Source organism: Rhineura floridana, chromosome 9 (genome assembly GCF_030035675.1).
Source record: "Rhineura floridana isolate rRhiFlo1 chromosome 9, rRhiFlo1.hap2, whole genome shotgun sequence".
In the NCBI taxonomy this organism is placed as follows: domain Eukaryota; kingdom Metazoa; phylum Chordata; class Lepidosauria; order Squamata; family Rhineuridae; genus Rhineura; species Rhineura floridana.
In genome coordinates, this window is record NC_084488.1 from 26,381,288 (window position 1) to 26,402,760 (window position 21,473).

The 21,473-nt window shown below is 40.4% G+C and overlaps 2 protein-coding genes across 5 annotated transcripts in view; one reads left to right on the forward strand and one right to left on the reverse strand.

The window, feature by feature from the left end:
- SHISA3 (shisa family member 3) overlaps window positions 1-11,621 on the forward strand; it is a 51,569-nt gene extending 39,948 nt beyond the window's left edge. The window contains exon 2 of the mRNA XM_061584315.1: window positions 11,372-11,621. Within this exon, the coding sequence (XP_061440299.1) occupies window positions 11,372-11,382 (11 nt within the window). The 3' untranslated portion in view covers window positions 11,383-11,621. The remainder of the gene's footprint in view (window positions 1-11,371) is intronic.
- ATP8A1 (ATPase phospholipid transporting 8A1) overlaps window positions 1-21,473 on the reverse strand; it is a 191,980-nt gene that overhangs the window by 18,806 nt on the left and 151,701 nt on the right. For all 4 annotated transcript variants that reach the window (XM_061584305.1, XM_061584306.1, XM_061584304.1 and 1 more), the window contains 5 exons: window positions 15,622-15,683; window positions 14,547-14,603; window positions 11,979-12,086; window positions 2,353-2,441; window positions 1,582-1,674 (listed from right to left, as the gene is read on the reverse strand). In XM_061584305.1, coding sequence (XP_061440289.1) covers window positions 1,582-1,674; window positions 2,353-2,441; window positions 11,979-12,086; window positions 14,547-14,603; window positions 15,622-15,683 — 409 coding nt within the window. The remainder of the gene's footprint in view (window positions 1-1,581; window positions 1,675-2,352; window positions 2,442-11,978; window positions 12,087-14,546; window positions 14,604-15,621; window positions 15,684-21,473) is intronic.

Below are 21,473 nucleotides of genomic sequence, written 5' to 3' on the forward strand. Positions count from 1 at the left end.
CGTTTTCTCTTTAAAAACTTGTAAGTTATAGCCAATTCTGATCTGGGACTACATCTAGGGTTTCTAAAGAGAAAAGCTCCTCATTTTCTCTTCACAACTCATAGGTTCATGTTGTCTTGAACAAAAAAACAAAAAATAAAGCAGGAATTCACTCTAGCAAGTGGTGGTTAGGACCAGCCAGGACAGAAATCCTCTTCCTTAATGTTCTTTCTTCACTGCTGTTTTACTATGAATATCTATTATAGGTTGATGAAAAGGCAAAATATATAATTAGGCCAAATAATATATGATTAGGCTATATAACTTACTGTAATTATACTAATTTATCTGAAAAGATGTTCAGTTTAGGGTCCATCTTTCAAACAAGCAGGCTGTCACTGTTTAGAGAAAGCATCTTCAGTTTCAAAAATGTAGCTTCATGCCCTTAGTGCAGGGTGCTGTTGTGAGGTAGCAGACGGTCTAAGGCAGCAACAGGTTGGAAGATTCATCCTCCCTCTTGTACTCCCTCTCTCATGGGGCCACAATTCTCCAAGAGAACAGGGACAGGCACAGGCCTATAAAAGGCATCAGCCTGCCTGTTGCTGGCCTCTTTCTTTGTGAGCTGGCTTTCCCACCTGCCCTCCCTCTGTTTTAGTGCATCACTGAGCTCTTCCTAACAGGGTTGCTGGTTGATGGGGCTGGAAAGGATTTCCCCCCTCTCAATCAATTGGCTCTCAGCGGAGTAGTTTTTCACCTATCCCTCAGTGATTACTCTGCAATATGTTAGGCATTCATATGCTTTTGTCACAACTTAAAGCGGAAATGGCATTGGGCAGGATCAAACATAAAGGAGGACCTGCATGAGAGGTCTAGTGGGGTATGTGCAGGCCATGCCCCTAGCATGGGAAGGGCTGCTCTTCATCCATCTCACAACCACCCACCACTGGTTGGCCGGAGGGATCACAGGTGCATTGGCTTGTGCCTTGCTTGGGTATAATGCTGACCAACTCCCAAGGGTAATCCTCAACTGCTTGTTGGGCTGACTCAACATTCCCTCAGCAGAGGCTGCTGAAATGGAAGCAGATTCTTGCTTTACTGCCATGCCAACCCCACGTACTTACTCTAATAAATAAAGCTGTGGTCTTTTTTCACCCATAAACCACTGTTGGCTGTTTTATTCCTGTTGCTGATGTGGGGACACATCTCGCACCTGCCACACATGGTTTGTCCTATGTCATAGGAAGGGTTGCTCTCTGAGAAACACAAGTGCAAAATGTCCCTGTCCATGTAGAACTGGTTTTGTAGTTATTTTGATGCTGGCCATTCTAAATTAAATCAATGTAAACTAGAAGAGGGTTTCAACATTAGTGCTAGAGGAACTTGATTTAATCGAATAATGGATAACTTAACTACAACCGCATGCGATTCAGTTCAGGAGCAAAATTAATATAGTGGAAAAGACTTTTCTGAACAATCTTTAGTTCCACTGCTAAAACACTGAGATCATGTCAGAGACAGCAGGATACCTCAGTGCTTCCTATCAACATTCAAATAGGGATCTACTTGTTCAGTGGTGTGGATTATTTACAGGTAATATAGTACCTTTTCCCATGAACAACAGCTCCTGGATCTTGAGATTTTGCTTCTAACTCCTGAACTTCATCTACCAATGTTTTAAATGCGGCTCTCTTCACTCTGCAATGAAAAATGCTTTTGGATAATTCATACTGAAACTCCTCCTTAATTTGTGAGAAACTACAACAAAAATATTTGGTAAAAAAAATCTATTTTGTACACTGATTTAAATCAAAAGTAATGCTACTTAAAATGAGCATACATGTTACACTTTAGTAGCTTAAACAGAATATAATTATAAATTTTCATGATTAACCATTAGAGAACTGGGAAAGATTATAAAAATGAGCACTCAGTTACTAGATGTATACTTTAGACCCCCTAAAGAAATATGTGAGATTTTTCTTTTGTTTTAACAATTTATATTAACTATTTATCAGATTATATTTTATATTAAAAACAATTCTTTTTAAAGAGTTAACACCACCATAAATTTGCATTAACATTTTAATATCTATAAAGGCAGATCATAATAGATAAATGCTGCAATCCTATAGCCACTTAAATGGGAATAAACCCCATTGATGTTAATGGGCCTTACTTTTGAGTAGGGATGTACTGAATTGAGCTGTCAGGCTACAATCCTATACTCTTTTATTTGAGACTAAGTCCCACTGAATTCAATAGGATGTGCTTCCAAGTAGACATGTATAGGATTCCATTCTAAATAAAACCTTAAGTAACTAACAAATTAATGCATTTTATTTAAAACCTATAAATTAAGAGTATTATACTTACATTTTATATACTACATCGAATATCAAAGCTGTCATTGGAATGCTTAGTAAGCCCATCCAGAAAACACCAGAACTGAACAACATAGCAGCCTGCATGGATGTAAACCGTGGTGTTACTTATAGAAGAGAAATATGAAACGTTTAGGATGAAGCTAGGTATTATGACTGAAAAATAGTAACCTACAGAAAAAATCACCTACTGAGAAAGAATTAGGTGAAAGGTGTCAGTGAGGGAATGTAGGTGTTCCTTAGGGGCTTAGAAGGCTGTTTGGCAATGGTTTTTCCTAGATTCTCTCTCTCTCTCCACCCTGCAATACACACGAGAGGATGAGAAAGGCACTATCAGTTGATGGTTGATTGGCAACTACTCATTTAAATTTTATAATGCCTTCCTTGATTTCCACAGAAGAAGGCAAATGAAGTGCACTCATGTCCTCATTTCATGGGAGATGTTTACAAATGCTTTTTTAAAAAATTGATAATCAAGGGGTCTTGGGTCCAAAGTGTATGTGATCAGATCTGCTAACGCTATTGACTAGAGAGGGGGAAAAGGCAAGTACATGTAGTCACGTGTAATTTGGCTGGATTTGAGACAATTATATAAAATTGCTGAACCTTCACTGCCACACCAGAGAACAATAAAGAGATGTGTATAGAAAACTGCTATTTAAAACTTCTGCTGAATGGCAAAAGTGCATGATACATCAAAATCATTAGAATGGATCTATAGATTCCCCTGCACAAATGGAAGGCTCTGCTCCTTAACGCAGAGGGAAGTTGCTAATCTACCCCCCTGCTGTAGCTCCTGAGCCCCCCGTAAGCTACTATAGAGGGATGCGAAACTCTTTGCAAGGCAGAGGGGGGAAAGTATGTGTGTATGGGGAATCAGCGACCTCCCCTGTGCAAGAGTGGAAGCATCTTCTATGCATTCAGCAGACCTTTGGATTTAAACCAATGTTTATTTATTAGACTTATAGCTTGCCTTGTCTCTAGGGCTTGGGACAAGTAATAATATGCTAATTATTCTACCCAAATGTAAGTTCCACTAAATATAAAGAGCAGATGATGATTCTTTCAGGAGGGAGGCTGTTTGGCAATTAACCACCTCCCCAAGTTTGTATACATTCATTACCATGTACATACATGCAAGGAGGAGCGTCATAAAGTAGGATGTATTAAATATCACAATTGCTGAAGTAAGAATTAAACAGAATTTTTTAAAAAAAGTTTAAATACTAAAAACAGTATTAGCAATCGTATATAGCTTCAAAAGAAAAAAAGGATCTACAAACAAGGTAATAACATATTTTAACTTATAAACAATGTTATAATGTAAAACATGACCTTTGTCAGGCTAGATGGCATAATCAATTCCTAAAGCCACTATTCCTAGGCAAACAGTGTGTGGTAAAAGTTTTATAACAAGCAGTTGATAAACAAGTTAATTCCTGCATTAAAAATAAGAATCAACAATTGGAACTAGATGTAATTTAAATAATATAGTTTTCTTTTAAAATTGTTCTTCATGAGATTTTAAGATTAGGGTAACAGAGCAAGCAGCTATCCTTCTGTAAAACTCTCTGTATTAAATGTTTCTTGGTGAAACAGCAGAAGTGATAATGTAGGTCTTAGGATGTTAATTCTTACCATTGTAATGCTAACTATGAAAGAATGAACAACTGGCGCCTACCATTCAGTCAATCCAGCCTTTGGCTTCACAAATGAACAACATGAATTGAGGGGGGAAACAGTTTTTCTGCATCATATTTGAAAGCCTGTCAGATTTTTTTCCCTTTTCTAGAGTTAATCCAAAACTAAAAGATTTAAAGCTGACATTCGCATTAAAGACAGAAGGCCTCTTTGTATATTTGGATGAAGAGGGAGAAAAATAAAATCCCACTGAGGTATTTCCTTCCTTTCTGTACAAGAAAACTCCCTCCTTGCTCAGCAGAACCATTTTTGTCTCTAACTTTTCACATCTCTTTGCACATAGACAGGTCAGCTGGGAAATGGCAAACTGATCCATTTTAGACAATGGTGTTAACAGGAGCAGCCTGTAATGAGGGTGGATTCTGTTTTCCTCAGTTTGTGGTTTAGAAATTTATACTAATGTATGAGAGTTGTGGTTTATGCCAAGTCTCTTCTAGTTCTGCCCTTCCCCCTTTTCGACTTATGAAACCAAATGGATTCTCCTACAAACATGGCTCCTGAGGATATATAGCCGAAAATTTGAAATATATATTCCAATTAACTGGTGTTAATTGGTCACAAAAACAAATACTTGTCTTATGTTTTTAGAACTTGTGAAAATCTGAAAGTTCAAAGCCAAAATATCTCTTAGTTGTGTAGGAAAAGCTATGCAGGATTGTTACAACTCAGAGTCATATAACTATTCATTGTATGAACTTGGCAAAAATTCTGAAAGGCATTATTAATTAACACCAGTAACATTAACACTGAAGAGTATAGGAACATATTTCTTTATGACAGTTTTGAAAAATGTGAAAGATCCATTTAAAACATCAATTTGAAGCATAAGTGTAATTTAAAATAAGCTTAAATATAACAATGGAAAAGGCAATTTCAGAGTTTATCTAAGCAATAATATTGCTTAGAAAAAAAATGGCATTTAAAGAGTAACAAATGTATTACATTATAAGATTTTTGGGAGTTCACTTCATCAGATGCATGAAGTTTAATCCTCAGATGGCAGTAAATATTATTATTACTATTATTATTATTTATTACATTTGTATACCGCCCCATAGCTCTCTGGGCGGTTTACAACAATTAAAAACATTAAAAACATATATACAAATATACAAATTTAAAAACACTGAAAAAATTTTTTAAAAACACATGCTAAAATGCCTGGGAGAAGAGGAAATATACATGTGGATGTAAAGGAAAAACATAAAAAATTAGAATTAAAGGCAATGAACTGCAAAAAGTACATTCTGTGATAATTAGAGCTTAATTGTATGCAAAATATGAACAGTGACTCTTTGCAATAGCAGCAATTGGAGAAAACACAATTTATTTTTAAGTGTCAAATGTAACATAGAAAAGAGAAATAAGCACTATACATATTGTCAGCTCACATTGAAAATACAACAGCATCAGTACTTCCATCTAAAATTAAATGTGTAAGTCTATATTAGACCAGATGTTCAAATAGGTATCCACATGAAACTGACATTTATAAAAAATACGTTCAAATGTAGCAAGGGTGTTGAGGTCCTCAGACCATTGTGTAATAGGTAATGGGTGTTTATCCTTCTAGGCTTGAAGTATAAGTCTCTTGGCAACCACACCTCAGTTCCCTCAAAATGCGTTTAGGATTGTAGTCTTTTGTGCCTTATATCAGCACAGCCTCAACGAAGGAAAGGAATTCTGAGGGCATTTATGGATTATCAGACAAAATACCAATTAATTTTCTGCCTTTATTGCATCTTGCTATGTTGAAGGATTAATCCCTATGGTGAGCTGGCAGAAACAATCAACAGTGGAAAACCCAAGGACTGTAGTTGTGGGGGACTTTTTCATGTTGGGCTGCGTCGACTGGGTCAGCTCAGGGCTTCATAGCCACCATGGCAACCATAGGGCTGTCTCAATACATCACTGACCCAACACATGTTGCAGGTAAAACTCTTGATCTGATGTTTGCTATAGAATGAATCAGGTGTGGAGGGGGTGAGCGTTACTCTGTTGTGATGAATGGATCACTCCCTGGATTGGCTGTAACTACCCTTGTGGGGGATGGGAGATCATTTGATTAGGATAGTCTGCCCCCAGAGACTTATAGAATCCAAAGGATTTTTGAATGCTCTGGAAGACTTTCTGGCTTACATGGCTGGCACTCCCGTCAATGTCTTTGTCTCACAGGAATGGTGAGATGAGTATGGGTATGGATACAATTGCTCCAGAGCGCCCTCTCCAGCCTCAGGAAGCCCAGTAGGTCCCTTGAGTTTCTGAGGAACTCTGGGTATTGAAATGGTCTGGATGATGGCTAGAGTACTGGTTGCATAAGTCTTGGTCCAGATACAACTGAACACAGGTGAGAATGCATAATTGTGTCTATTGTCTGGTGAAGGAAAGTTACTTTTTTGCCACCATTGCATCCTCAGCAAACTGCCCTGCAGAGGTCTTTCAATGGTGAACAGACTGGTTAATTCCAATTTGGAGATAGGAACTAATCCCTTGGAGGAGCTCTGCAATGACTTTGTGAAGCTTTTTGCATCCTTACTGAACTAGGCTCCACAACTCGTGCAGATCCAGTGGAGGTGTTTGGAGCACCGTCTGGTTATGATTTGTGAAATCACTTTCAGTTGTTGCAGCCTGAGAATGGGGACAGGAAGCTTGCTGACCACATGTTCTCTCCATCCTTGCCCTTCTTGGCTTGTGAAATCTCAACCTCCTGCTGAAAATGAGTAGCTGGGTAAATGTCTAAAAGTTGCAATTGTGGATAAACTAACTGACTATATTTATATAGGAGGGATGGCATCACAAGAACTGAGGAGTTCAGGGATAGGTGAACAAATTTTGTTCAGTTTTGGAATAATAGACATGGGAACCAGTTACTTGATTTTTTTGTTTCAATAATTATCATTTTATGTTTATTGTTAATATATAATATTGTACAGCTTTAGTGTCTTTAATCCTTAATCATGATTTGTAAGTTTTTCTTTCACTTTTTTTCTTTGTCTTTTGTGATTGGATACTTTTCTATGTAATCTTTTTAATATTAAATCAATAATAATAACAAAAAGAAATCTATCAGGGAGGGATTAACTGGATGAGTCTAAGGAGTAGTCAATGCCTTACTATGGGTAAGCGTGTGCATGAATGATACCTGCCACTCTGAGAGAAACAGTGGTCTACCCCCTTCTGAAGAGGCCCCCTCTGCACCCAGAGGTTTTAAATCATTATTGTCCACTTGCAAATATACCTTACTGGAACTTGAGCACCTGCAGATGTTCCCGGATGAAGCAGATTATCTAGACTCATTTTAATTTGGCTTCAGGCTCAGGTATGCACGGAAACCTCCCTGTTCACCCTGACTGATGACCTTCTTCAAGAGACGTGGAGAGAATCTACTAAGTTTATTCTCCTTGACCTCTTGGTAGCTTTTGGTATTGCTGACCAAGGTGACCTCCTGTAGCAGCTCTGTGGGATAGGAGTAGGAAGTACTGCATTGTACTTTTGGAGAGTGGTGTCATCAATATGTGGATGACACCCAGGTCTTTCCTTTCCGTATGAAGTGGCAGAAGCTCTGCAAGTATCGGACTGGTGTCTGGAAGCAGTGGTAGGCTGAGAGCCAATAAACTTAAGGTGAATCCCAAATAAGACAGGTCCAGGAATTATTCTGGCGAAGCACTCCTTCTGAAAGAACAGGTATGTAGGCTGAGGGTAATTGCAAGCTGTCAGTGGAAGCCCAGGTGGCTTCAGTGGTGATGAGTGCCTACACTCGCTATGGCTGATTTGTTAGGTACAGCTGGTTTTGGACTGGGATAACCTGGCTAATGAGTTTGGTAGCATGATATGCTAGCACCACCAGAGATGTCCTGTTGTTTGTCTTTATTGGGGCTGATGGTGTCAAGGGCCTTAATTTTTTTTTTTGCTGTTGTATTGTGACCCATTTTGGGCACATTTATGTGTAAAAGTGACATGCAAATTGAAATAATAACATCTGTGATAGCTAAGGTGGTATTTTCTGGATGACTGTAAATGCATTGTAGCTTTTTCAGGAAGTCAGTTGTGTTTCTCTGGGAACTTGGAACACAGTCTGATAATGGAGTGATATGGTTGCTCCAGGATTGATTTGCACTATAGCTACTCCAGGATTGCCTGATCTGTGCAGCTTGGGTAGTACAGGGATGAAATCCAAAAGCAGAAATTAGCTAGTTCCAAAAAGCCGGAATAAAAAAAAGGGGGGGAATCCCCAGATGCTGGAAAATGTGTTGTTTATTTTCAAAAAAAGCTCAACGCATTTCGGCCACTATATTGTCTGGCCTATGAATATGCTCATGAGAATTCTCCTTTGTGGTCGTTTATAATTTCAAGCAATTTTGCTAGAAAAGAATATCACAGACCAGTCCATCCACTGACGAAGGCCAGACAATACAGTGGCCGAAACATGCTGGGTTTTTCTTGAAAATAAACAACACATTTTCCAGCATCTTGGGATTCCCTCCCCCTTTTTATTCTAGTACAGGGATGGCAGACCCTTTTTGGTCTGAGGATCTCATGCCAGAAGTGGAGATACACACATACGCACATGCACACAAAGAGTACAGGCACACACATATAGATGGACACACAACTTCCTTGGGCTTGAGATCAGCAGGGGGATTTTCATCCCCACTCTGGTGCTGGGTGAAGAGGTTTAATTTGTTGCTGTTGTGGAGCAGTATAGGTGGCTGCTGGGCCACTGAAAAAGTCTTCATAGCCTGGATTCACTAATCACCTAGAAGCCAGACAGTAGATAGAAGACCCCTGGTCAAGATACTTGGTGTCTGTGCAGATTTGGTCATGCACATCTGTAGGAAATTCTTTCGCCAGGTTATACAGTTTCTTCTGGTATTCCTCAGTCTGAAGACAGGGTCCTGTAAAATGTGGTGCTGGAAAGTTGTGTCTTGGCTTCCCATATTTAGTTCAACTTGCTCATGAGTTCCTCTTTTGTTGTTCTCTTTAATCATGATGACATGATTGTTTCTGGGGATGTGTACTATTCCTGTTGTTTTAATATTGGTACGAATAATTCCGTTTTGCTTAGTAGTGTCTTGTTTTTTCTTCCCTATGTTTACAGATGGTCTATGCCTGATTATGTGTAGACATATTAAACGTGTCCATATGTACACAATACAGGAATACCCCGCTATACGGACCTTCACTTTATGGACACTCACGAGTACGGGCATATTTACAGTAGCACCATTCCCCTGTTTACATACGCTCGCTTCGCAAGAATGGACACTTAACAGCATGACGCCACCGCCCTAATTTGTATCTATAATTGTAGATTATAGAGCGTCCCCCCCGTAAGGTGAAAACAGAATGTCAGAGAAAACAGAAGACAGCCAAATACAAAGGAGGAGAGGAAGGAGGAAGTGCTAGTAGGATTCAACCTTTAGGTCAGGAAAGGAAGGCGGGAAGAAGGAGAGCGCGCGATCTGAAAGCGTGGTGACGTATGCAGCCTGTGGTGGCACAGACAGCCAATCGGGAAACGCAATGGAGAATTCCGAACAAGCAAAGGTTACTTAGTGAGGCAGAGAAAACAAAAAACATCAAGCACCAACTGCTTTAGAGTTATGGCATCGTTGTGCATCCTCGCGTGCTCCCTCACACTAGCAAACCTGGAGTGAAAAGGGTGGAAAAGCCTGCTGAGAAACAAGGAGTAACGCCACAAAGAGTCATTTAGCCAGGTTCGATTGCATTTATTTATCTTTAACGGTGGCTGCGGCAAGACCCCTGTCGCTTGTGGGTGGGAGGCGGCTGAGGGCTCTGTTTGCCTTCTCCGTTCGTCGCAGGTCGGGAGGAAAGGGAGATACACAAAACAGCGGAGGATTCCGCCATGTTCCCAGAAAGTGGGGTTTAAAATAAACCGCCCCGTGTTTCCTCAGAAACAAAGAGGTAGTACTTCACTTTAAGTACATTTTTGGTTTACGTACTCGCTCTGGACCCATTGTGTACGTTAATGCGGGGTATTCCTGTATGCTGCCTACTTAATAGTCTTTTTCTTTTTCATTTGTGCACAAATAAGCGTAGAGGGAAATTACCTGGGTTGCAGCTGGTGTCCCTGCCCTCTTACTGTTCCAATGTACTATCTGCATGAAACCTATGAGCGTATACCTGAAACTGTGCAGGCTCATATATGTGTGATCTATGGTCTTACCTATTCCAGGGTACTGCACTGTGCATAGAGGAGACAAACACAATCAGATCACATAGGTAAATTATGGAATTTGCTACTACAGGATGTTTTAACAGCTTCCAATTTAGATGGTTTTAAAAGGGAATTAGACAAATTTACGGAGAACAAGGCTAGCAATGGCTACTAATCATGATGACGATGTATTAACTTTAGGATCAGAGGCAGTATGTGTCTGAATTATCAGCTGCTGAGGACCATGAGCCGGACAGTGCTGTTGTGCTCATGTCCCACTTGTGAACTTACCATAGGCAATGGTTAGCCATTGTGGGAGACAGGATGCTGGAGTAGATAGGCTTAGGTCTGATCCAGCATGGCTCTTATGTTCTATTTGTGTAGGCTCTGTGCAAACTGTATTTTTGAATGCATAGCTAGGCCAGGAGGCATGACTTTGATGATTTACTTCCACAAGAAAAAAGAAAAAAAGGGGGGAACCCCAAGATGTATCTTTGGGTTCCCCCCTTTTTTCTGGTTTTGGATGCTATCCACTTTCATCTGTTGGTTACTTCCACAAGACCCAGATAATTGATCTAATAGGATAAAGGAGAATGGTGGGAAGCAGAAAGAATCCTGAAACAGCCATTGGTGACTGAGGATGGTCTGCCTCCATTTTATCAACCTTCCTTGTGAATATAGTACAGCACTTCTAGATGGTTAATCTTCCACTCTTGGTTCTGCTTTCCTTAGATGATGTTGCTGATCTTTTCAATGCTGACTGGGTACTCTAGTAGACAAGATGTGCCATCCTCTGTGCAGGTGAAATTAGAGAAAACTTCCATGCCAATTAGAAACTCCACAGCCAGATGTGATTCTACATATTTCAAGCTTTAGCCATGCTGTTGGCTGAGTACCAGCAATAGACTACCATCTTGGATTCTTTTATTAGTTTAAAAGCTCCTGTAGTAAAGGAGACAACCACATAACTACTTACACCCAATAAAACCCTCAAGTAAGGCTTGAAGGGGCTTACTTAATAAAGTAAGTCCATGTGAAGTGCTGTGAACTCCATCACAAATCATCATACTGAAATGGAATACAGAATGCATCCTGTGTCCTACTGATAAGATGCCTCTCATTTTTTTCCCAATAGGTTATTATTGAAGTTGACTATAAAGCCATATTGTTTGGGGGGGGGAACCACCAGATCAACAGGATGTGCTAAAGTGCTGCTTTTCCTGGATTTTGAATGACCTACTACAATGATCAGCAATATCTTGGTAAAGATGCAAGGAGAGTCAACCAAGCAGTGCGTGAGCTGTACTCCAAATGGTTGTTCCTATAGAAGAAATTGATAAAATGTCCATGTTGTGTTGGGTATAGTCATATGTGAGATCTACAAGAGGACAGAAGTTTCGGGAATTCAGTCTTCTCTGAGCACACCTCAAATGTATTCCATTTGTAGTTATATTACACTCACATTAAAAAAATAATTTTAAGAAAAATTTAAACACTGAAATTAGTTTCTTTTTAAAAAGCATTGTTTTCTGAATATGTTTTGCTTCCTTAACTTTTCATATTCGTTTTTCCCCTTTAACTGATTCACTTGACAAGCTTTCAGTAATCTTTTGCTAATATCTGCTTGCTTCTAAGAGATAACAGTATAATCGATTGTAAGTCAATAATCTTAGATCAGTCAGGTCTCAAACAAAGTTAGAATATGGTTTTACATACAGATTTGGAAAAAAGACAAATATTACCTCTCCAGACATATCAGGTGCCATAGGAATTAGAGGCCACAAGGAAGAGTAGATTCCAAAAAATACTACCCACAGTGCAATGCTGCCCCATATAGCTATGTGGCTAAACTGAAATAAAGAATAAAAAACCAAAAGTCAATACCTGCACAATAGGTATAGATATGAGAATTTTTTTTTTTAGAAGTTTAAGTTTTGATTATAAATAGACTATGGGTTAGATCCAGGTTAAAGTTGTATTCTATACCTACTTACCTGGGAATAAGCCCCACTGAACTCAATGGGACTTACTTCTCTGGGTAGATATGCATAGGATTGCACTGTCAGGTAGTTACCCAATGAAATAAACATGAAAAGTTAATTTAATTGAAGGTCCCATTGATTTCAAAGGGAACTAAGTACAATGAACTTATATCTGCATCCAAAGTTGTGTAAGTTGGGTGTGAAAAAGGTTGGAAAAGGTTCAGAAGAGGGCAACCAGAATGATCAAGGGGATGGAGCGACTCCCTTATGAGGAAAGGTTGCAGCATTTGGGGCTTTTTTGTTTAGAGAAAAGGTGGGTCAGAGGAGACATGATAGAAGTGTATAAAATTATGCATGGCATTGAGAAAGTGGATAGAGAAAAGTTCTTCCTCTCTCATAATACTAGAACTCGTGGACATTCAAAGAAGCTGAATGTTGGAAGATTCAGGACAGACAAAAGGAAGTACTTCTTTACTCAGCGCATAGTTAAACTATGGAATTTGCTCCCACAAGATGCAGTAATGGCCACCAGCTTGGACGGCTTTAAAAGAAGATTAGACAAATTCATGGAGGACAGGGCTATCAATGGCTACTAGCTGTGATGGCTGTGCTCTGCCACCCTAGTCAGAGGCAGCATGCTTCTGAAAACCAGTTGCCGGAAGCCTCAGGAGGGGAGAGTGTTCTTGCACTCGGGTCCTGCTTGCGGGCTTCCCCCAGGCACCTGGTTGGCCACTGTGAGAACAGGATGCTGGACTAGATGGGCCACTGGCCTAATCCAGCAGGCTCTTCTTATGTTCTTAAATGATATTTTGAAAGAACTACTGAAACTGGTAGTGCTTTATTCACATATACACAATACTTGCCCAGTTTTAGTTCACTAGTTTTACTATGAAGATTCTGATTACAGAATATAATTGCATTATTGATAAACCACTTTGTTGTTCCTATTAAAAAGTGCTATCTGCCCCATCTTTTTTGTTTATATTGTTTTAAATAAGATTATAAAAGAGCTCCTATGATGGAGAGAACACAGAACTTCCAAAGAATAAAATAAAAAAATTGATCTGACAGAGCGGCCTGTATGGCACTTACACAACTACATTCCATACTACAGTTTTCTGTTTTAATTGAACTTGTGTAGTTTATTTTAAAACTTTGGCCGTGTCCAGAATTCTCTCTATTTACATTCCCTACAGTGTTCATAAGTCTTTAAACCTCTGTTATAGGAACACTCTCATAGCCCAGGTCTCAGCAAGTTTACTCACAAGTAAATCCAATTTACTTCATTGGAACTTAATCCAAAATAAGTGTGCTTAGACTTGTAGCCTTACAGTGCAATGCTTGACATATCTAATTCAGCGAGTTTACTCCCAGGTAAATGGTGTTAGGACTGTAGGATTAGTTATTTTTTTCTAAATAAAGAAGTCTGAGAACTTATAGCTGTTCTTTACATAGAATATACAATTTTCTCACCAAATACATAAATAGACAATGAATTATTTAATATAGTGGCCTAAAGGGGGCTTTAAACTCAGCAAACCATTTTTGAAACAATGGAATTTTAAATGTAATTTGCAATACGGTATGGCGGTCTACAAAGAAAATTAATCACACTGGACATGCACAAGTCCTTGTGGTCATCTAAACACATGACTTTAGATATTGACAATTGTTCCTAATCCTAGTTCTACTTACTGGTGTCAGAATTTGCAGATAAACAAGCAGATAAAAGACTGCCTATTTGTATATAGTTGTTCCCAGAAAATTTTGAACAAACAAAATACTGGCCACTAATTATATTGGTACTCTGTACTTTGTTATATAAATTACAATGAATTTACACCTATCATTTTATTCTACGTTGTAACATGAGTTATTTTAACCCTGTGGCATCACATTTATTTTTGAAAATTGCCTGGATGTCTATATTAGAATTCCAGTTTGATTTTTTTTTCTAAAGAAGCACAAGGACTGTAAATATTTGGCTACTGAAGACAAAATGTTGAAACATGTCTGACTGTTACGTTTTTAGGAAATCTTATTTTTAATTGGCAATAGCCTATACGTCGGACAAAAAAATGGTTTTCTTATATTCACTTATACTGTTCATTTTATCCTATGGAAAATTAAACACTGATACATATACAATTTATATGTTTACCATGACTCTGTTTTTTTCAAGTTGTAGTTGGTTAAGGGCAGCAAAACTTTTTTCCTTTGTGCACTAATTATATTGACCTCTCTCCCTCTTACATAAATTACAATGAATTTACACCAATTATTTTATTGTATATTGTAACATGACCTATTTTAAAAATAATTTCTTACCCAAGTCCAATATGAGGTCTCTAATCCAGCTTTTAAACACACAGTTATTACCACAAACTAAAAGAGAGAGAGAATTTTTTTACTTTTCCTTAACAGATGAAACAGTGTTTAAACTCCAAATGAAATACGAAATTTCAAATAAAAGACCAGGTTTATAATTAAATGTGATTCCACATTACAATCTAACATTCTGATAGCTTTACATGCACACAAGTTTTAGAGGTTTTAGCCAGGATCCAAAGAATTGAGGAATTAGTTCAGTGAGCCCGAGGAGGACTTAGTGTTGGGTTTTCTCAAACTGCAGCCTTTACCCCATCCTCAATGCCACATAGCAAACTGCTTTTGAAACGGAAGTGATTCTTATGGTTTATCATATGATATGGGAGGAAGGGGTAAGCTGTTCAAAGAAATGACGTCTCAAACTCCACTGGGTGTGCCCAAGCATTTGAGCAAATTTAAAAATAGTTCTTTGGATGCCAGCCTTCTATCTAATTCTCATGACAAAAAGGAACACAGAAAACATGTTAAAAGATATTACATATAATAAAAGAGCCTTTTATACTATGAGACATCATAAATTCAAATGAAAAAGGTCCGACAGTGATTTAACCAAGAACAGTACATTCAAGAAACAACTAACACTTAGAGATTACAATATTAAGCGGTATATAAACTGTTTGATAGATTTATTTAACACCCCTCAGGCGAAAACCCCCCCCCCACAAAACCTTAATAAAAATAATAAAACTGGACTAAAGAAACATCTAGTGGAGACCCAGGCTTGTATACACACTCTTGTTTACTCTGCCTCCAGTGCGCTCCCACTGCTGGTTTGGGAAGCAGTGTACACATGATGCTGGCCATAATCTATATCTGTCCTGTATTTATTCTGTTATTTCTTATGAGATACTGCATTTTGATGTTTTTTCCTAAATGAGCTTTGATCCAAATTGAGAGAAAAAAACTCCCCACCTAGCTGCGTTTTTAGCCAGTAATGTGTACACAATCCACTGTCAAAATTCTAGCACCCTCTTCTGTTTAGGATACAAGCTAGTGTAATATTAGCAATACTTACTGTATATACCGTGTTTCCCAAAAGCAAGTAGTCTGAAGTTTTACCACTGGCAAATACAGTATCTGTAACATAACAGTATCAGAAATAACAAAATTGGGATTATTTATAGAAATAATTTTATAACAGAACTTTGCCAAAGAACTTTCCCCTTGGGTTTCTCCACCAGGCCAAAACTATTTTTCCTTGATAAACTTGAGGTAGAATGTGGTCAGTTATCAAATGAAGTGCCTCCAGCAAAGAGGTTCACTGGACAAAAGTACATGGGTAATTGCACTTCTGGTTTTGCTCCCACATCAGTAATGCTCCCAAATTAAAGTTCCCATTACTTTTACCCAAATAAATGAATTGGTCATATTGACCTTTGTGAGAGAAAAGGCCTGAATAAGGCAGACATATAAAATTACTTGTAATTTTAAGCTGTAGCAAAAAGGTCCTTCCACTGCTCCTGAAAAAATGAATTCATATCAAACCTAAAATTAACTTTTGTGTGTGTCTACATATCTAGTACAATAATTATCCAGGTTACAGGTATATGTATTCTGCCTCCCCTGGGTAAAAAAAACCCAACAGCTGAGGGTAATTTAACTGTGAGAATGGCACTGTGGCAAAGGGTTAAACACCCCACCCTCTCTCTCTCAGAGCCACTGCTCTGGGCAAACTGCAGCTGCCTCTGATCATGGCTCCACTTTATAAAAAAAAAAGCAAAAGCTTACACCCATGGTACTTTTATCAATATATGAGTATCGGCACCTCATTTTGTGTGTGTGCGTGCGTGAATGTGCATGTGTGTGGAATGCCTCTTCTGAAATTATTCCCATGACATCACATGGGTACACTGTAAAAAGAAAGCATTATTTTGCCTTCAGGACTATTTTGAATTGTGTCCAGAAATAAACTTACAGCCAGGGGTGTCGTCATCCAGGGACGTGGGGGGTTACAGACCCGTTACTTTTTTGGGAGCAGCGTCCCAACATATGAGGAAATCAGCATGAAAAGGGGGTATATTAGCCACTGAGAAGAGTCCTTGTCCTTTTGTGCTGACTGGAGACAATCAGAATGAAAGAAGGCAAGTCAGCCACTGAAAATTTTTCTCAGTAGCTAACACATAGCATCCTCTTTCATGTTCACTGGCTCCTAGGGATGTCTGTTGTAATGGAGAGTGGGCTTGTGAGACGACAGGGAGAGCAAAGGAGATGATGGAAAGTGGAAAAGGGGGCATGGCTGTGAGGGGGTGTGGCATGACTATAATGAAGTGACCTTGCACGTCTGAATTTGCCACTACACTACTGCTTACAGCCAATATAGTTGTTTAAGGACTGAACGTAGGAACGTAGAAAGCTACCTTATTCCAAGTCTGAACAGCTCAATATTATCAACACTGACAGGCAGAGGCTCTCCACAGTTTCCGGCAGGAGTCTTTTCCAGTCCTACCGGGATATACTAAGGATTCAGCCTGCAAATATTTGCAGGCCCAGTGCCAGTGGGCAGCTAGGTTGGGCACTGGCCCAAGGGCCCAGGAGCTCACAGGAGCCCCTCACCACTGGCCCGGTCACCTTATCCCATCTTTGTTGCTGTGGGGGCCTGCCTGTGCTGCTACCCCCACCCTCTCAAGACCACCCTTCATGGTGCAGGAAACTTCATCTAGTAGACACCACAGCTATGCTGTCCATGAGGCAAAGTTTCCCACACCAGGGATGCCCGATGTGCTTCTATGGGCAGTCGCTGTGGAGGCTGCAGAAGAGCTCACAGCGGAACTTCCTGAGCCTCCAGCTGCTGAAGGGATGGGAGAGTACTAAGAAGGAGGAGATGGCAGCAGCGTCGGCAGGCCCCTACAGCAACGAAGTTGGGCGGTGGAAGGATGTGAGCAGGCCCAGTGCTGGTGCTGGTGAGGGGCCCACTGTGCCTGAGGACCCCTAGAAGCCTGATCTTTTACATGCATCACATGTACTCTGTCACTGGGCTAGAGCCCTTCTGCTGGCCTGGTATACCCTTTTTTTAAAACCAGAACTTATTTATTTATTTATTTAACTAGAGTAGTCACTACTACATTAATAAAAAATGCACGCACATAAAAGATAAATATAAATGCAGATCAATTTTCATCTTCTTAAATAACAATAATCCAGAAATCTTATAATTATTAAATTCATTAAACTGACAGTTCAATAACAATATTTAATAGTTAATCATGAACAAATTAAACTTTTGGTAAGTTATTGCAGCAAATAATTTATTTCTAGGTCCTTTATACCATCTCCCTTTTAATATACACTATAGAACCCATAAGGTTGCAGCAGCATAGTCAATTTTATGACTTCCAATTGTTCCCAAATTTTCCTACTTAATTCTAATGCAGAGATACACCACCAGGGCAACCGTGATTTTTGTAAACACCCTCGGGGCTGATGCCAAGCCGAAGGGAAGGGCCCGAAACTGAAAATGTTGGCCATTGTAGAAAAAATGGAGAAACTTCTGATGCTCTGGATAAATGGGTACACGAAGATAAGCCTCCCTCAGGTGTATTGATATGAGGAAGTCTTGAGTATGTAGAGCCTCCCTGATGGAGGCCAATGCTTCCACCCTGAACCTCCTGCCTTGGTTCAGGAATTTGAGGTCAAGGACAGCCCTCCAGGCATTTTGGTCCTTCACGATGATGAAAAATATTGAGTAGATGCCAAAGAAGGACTCGTCTGGAGGCACCGGCTCGATGGCTGCCATGTATAGCAAATGAAGGATAGCCTCCTGAATGATATCCCTCTTCTCCTGAGAGTTGGAAAATGGAGACGAAATTGGGAGAGCAGCCAGGCACAGAAATCCAGTTTGTAGCCCTGAAGGATGGTGTTTAGAACCCATTTGCCAGTGATTGAAGACTCCCAAGCTGGGAAAAAGTGCTATAGTCTGCCCCCGACTTCTGGGACTGTGGCATCATTATGATTGCTGATTCCGTCCACCCTTAGTGGAGGTGAGAGGCTTGGAATTTTGCTGAAAACGTGGAGAAAAGTGGGGTCTGTTTGTTGCCTCTGCTTGGTCTGGTATCCTTATATCTTGATGGTGGACGGCAGCCATGAAAGGAATTACTTGACTGGTAGGAAGAGTACTTGCAAGGAAAACACCTGTCATCTCTGTGTGAGATCAAAACCTTTCTCTTATCCAGCAATTCCATCAGAACACCTTTCAATGCCTCTTCACCGAAGAGCTTTCCTTCTGTATAAGGAGCTGTGGAAAGGCTGACTCTTGAGGTGGTGTCTGCATCCCAATGCTTCAGCCATAGGGTCCTCCTGGGCACCACATCTGCTACAAGGGACCAAGCTGTACATTGGGTGGCATCCAGAGTTGCATCTGCTACATAGGCAGCTGCCCTATAAATTTTCAGCAGGGTCTTGCATAAGCTAAGACATCAAGCCAAACTAAAGCTGGCCAAGTGAAGACGGAAACAGCACAGGATGCATGCATGGTCAAACCTGCAGCTTCATGTGCTCTGTGGATGGAATAATCTAGGTGCCTCTCATTAGGATCTTTGAGCTGACCATCCCCATCTTTTGGCAGGACATTTTTGGTGACGAGAGCCAAAACAGAGTGGTCAATGTCTGGAGTTTTAAGTAAGTCTGTAAACTCAAGAGTCCAAATTTTAAAGCTTATTAGCTAAAGAAACAGCTTTTTTTGTATTGAATGGGGGTATCCCATTCAGCTTTAGTAACAGCCAAAGGAGCTAGATACTGGAATACATTTGCCTGAGGCTTTAGGTTCAGGTAGCACCACCTTGCTTTTAGACTGGGCTGGAGGCAGGTCAGTAGGAGGAGAATTAAGTTCTAGTGCGGTCAGTGCAGCAGTGGAGCAAAATACGAGTCAAGGAATACGCAATGGGCTGTGTGTTCTTCCCCCATGGAGCCCTCACTCCATTCCCCTCCCTCTGATCTACAAAAGTGTCAAGAGATCTGCATACACAGAAAGGGTGACCTGATAATCCCTGAGGAAGGTGACCCTGGATGTACTCCTATACAAAACAAAGGGGTTAGAAGAATTAGAAGTAGAGGCATGTTCTGTGGAAGTACGGGCTTGCCTATAGTTAGAGCAATTAGTGTGCACCAGCAATTGTCTAGGAGGCCTGGCATGCAATGAGGAACACGCATCAGGGTCTACAGAACCATGAGGAACATTGTGCTGTGATTCACAAGCAGCAGGAGAGAGATGGGCGGCCCTTAACTCTGCTGATAATTCCCCCATTAAGGCTTCTTTGATTTGCCTCAGTATGTTGGCACTAAGAAGGAACTCTTGGCCAGAATCATCAGAGCCCCGAGTATGGGATGGAGGGTCTAGTGGAGGAGACTCCAGAAAACCCAGAAAATCTTCCTCTCCCAAGGTATGAGAAGATGGAGCCCACTGCTGATAAACTTGATCCCCTGTATCACCATGGCGGTGGAAAAGGCAACCCTCCAGTTTTTGGGCTTCGCAGCCACAAGGCACAGAGAAATACTTGCTGTTCATGGTGTGAGGCAGACGGCTTCATGGTGCACTGGTATTTGCCCCCACAGCTTCGTTTTGGCCATGGGGGGGGCAAATATCTGTGCTTCTACTGTACGGTCCTGCTTTTTGGCGTTCTGCTAATACGGCGGCAACAGCGGGGTGATCAGCTGTAGCGTGGGGAGCTCCAGCCGCCATGCTCCAGCTGACAGCTATCACGAGCTTCCTGTTCCAGCTGATTGCGCTACCGCTGATGGGTATCAGCTGGAGCACGGGAGCAATCTGCACTCCAGCTGATTGAGTGCTCCAGCTGATCAGCTGTAGAGCATGTTTAGCTGTAGTGTGGGGAGCTCGCATGCTACAGCTGATCGCTGTCATTGTGCGATCAGCTGTAGGGCAGGGAGCTTGCGTGCTACAGCTGAGTAGGGCCCCACTTTCTGGCGGTTTTCGCTTTTCAGCGGGGGCCTGGAACAGAACCTGCCGTATGAGTGGGACCCTACTGTACTTGGCCTTGCGGGCTGCAGGGAGCATAGGAGCTGTAGATGCCTCTGGTAAATGACTGTTGGATGCCATTCCAGCAGTCCTGGCTGAGGTAAAGGAGGCAAGTGGAGTGCAACACACACACCCAACACGAAGGCGTGGTGGACTCAGGAAGAAAGAATTTGTTGTATGTGAAGGGGATATATGACTGTTTTGTGTCCCCGCCGCCGCCAAAAGAGCTATGATAGGAGTAGTAAGCAGGAAAAGGGTGGGAAAGACAGAACTTTTTTTTTTAAGGAAAAACAGTCACTAGAACAGTATAGCAGGAGAAAGGCTTTAGAAAGAGACAATGATAGTTAGTAAGAAGAAAAAACCTGAGGGAAAATGGGAGCAAAGGCAGAATGCGACCAGTTCGATATAGGCAAGAAAACGAACTGAGGAATCCTAGGAGTGACCTACTTCCTTCAACTTGTCTTTCCTGCCTGTGACCACAAGGTGGAGATATAACCCAAGCGGATGAGTTTCTGTCCAGCAACTAAGGGTTCTCTTCCTCTGACAGGAAATTATTTCTGCTGGAAAAAGTTCATTCCATTCACTGAAGGGAACATTTGGATCCAACCCAATGGTTTTTATTCTTCCAGAATATATTTCCCCCTACCAATCACTAGTATGATATAAAGTTTAAGGCTTTCGGTTTATAACTTGGTTTCTCTATTTACTTTATCATCTTTGGTTTATAACTAATTCATAATTTTAAAACTTGGGAGGATGAATACTTTTTATTTGGAAACACATTTCCAAAAAAACTTCTTCCATATCAACCAACTCCCACAGGTCCAACAACACAATTTCAAAAAAAGACCCTCTGTACAGCTTGAGAAAAGTCTAAGCCAAAAAGAACTTCTATTCAT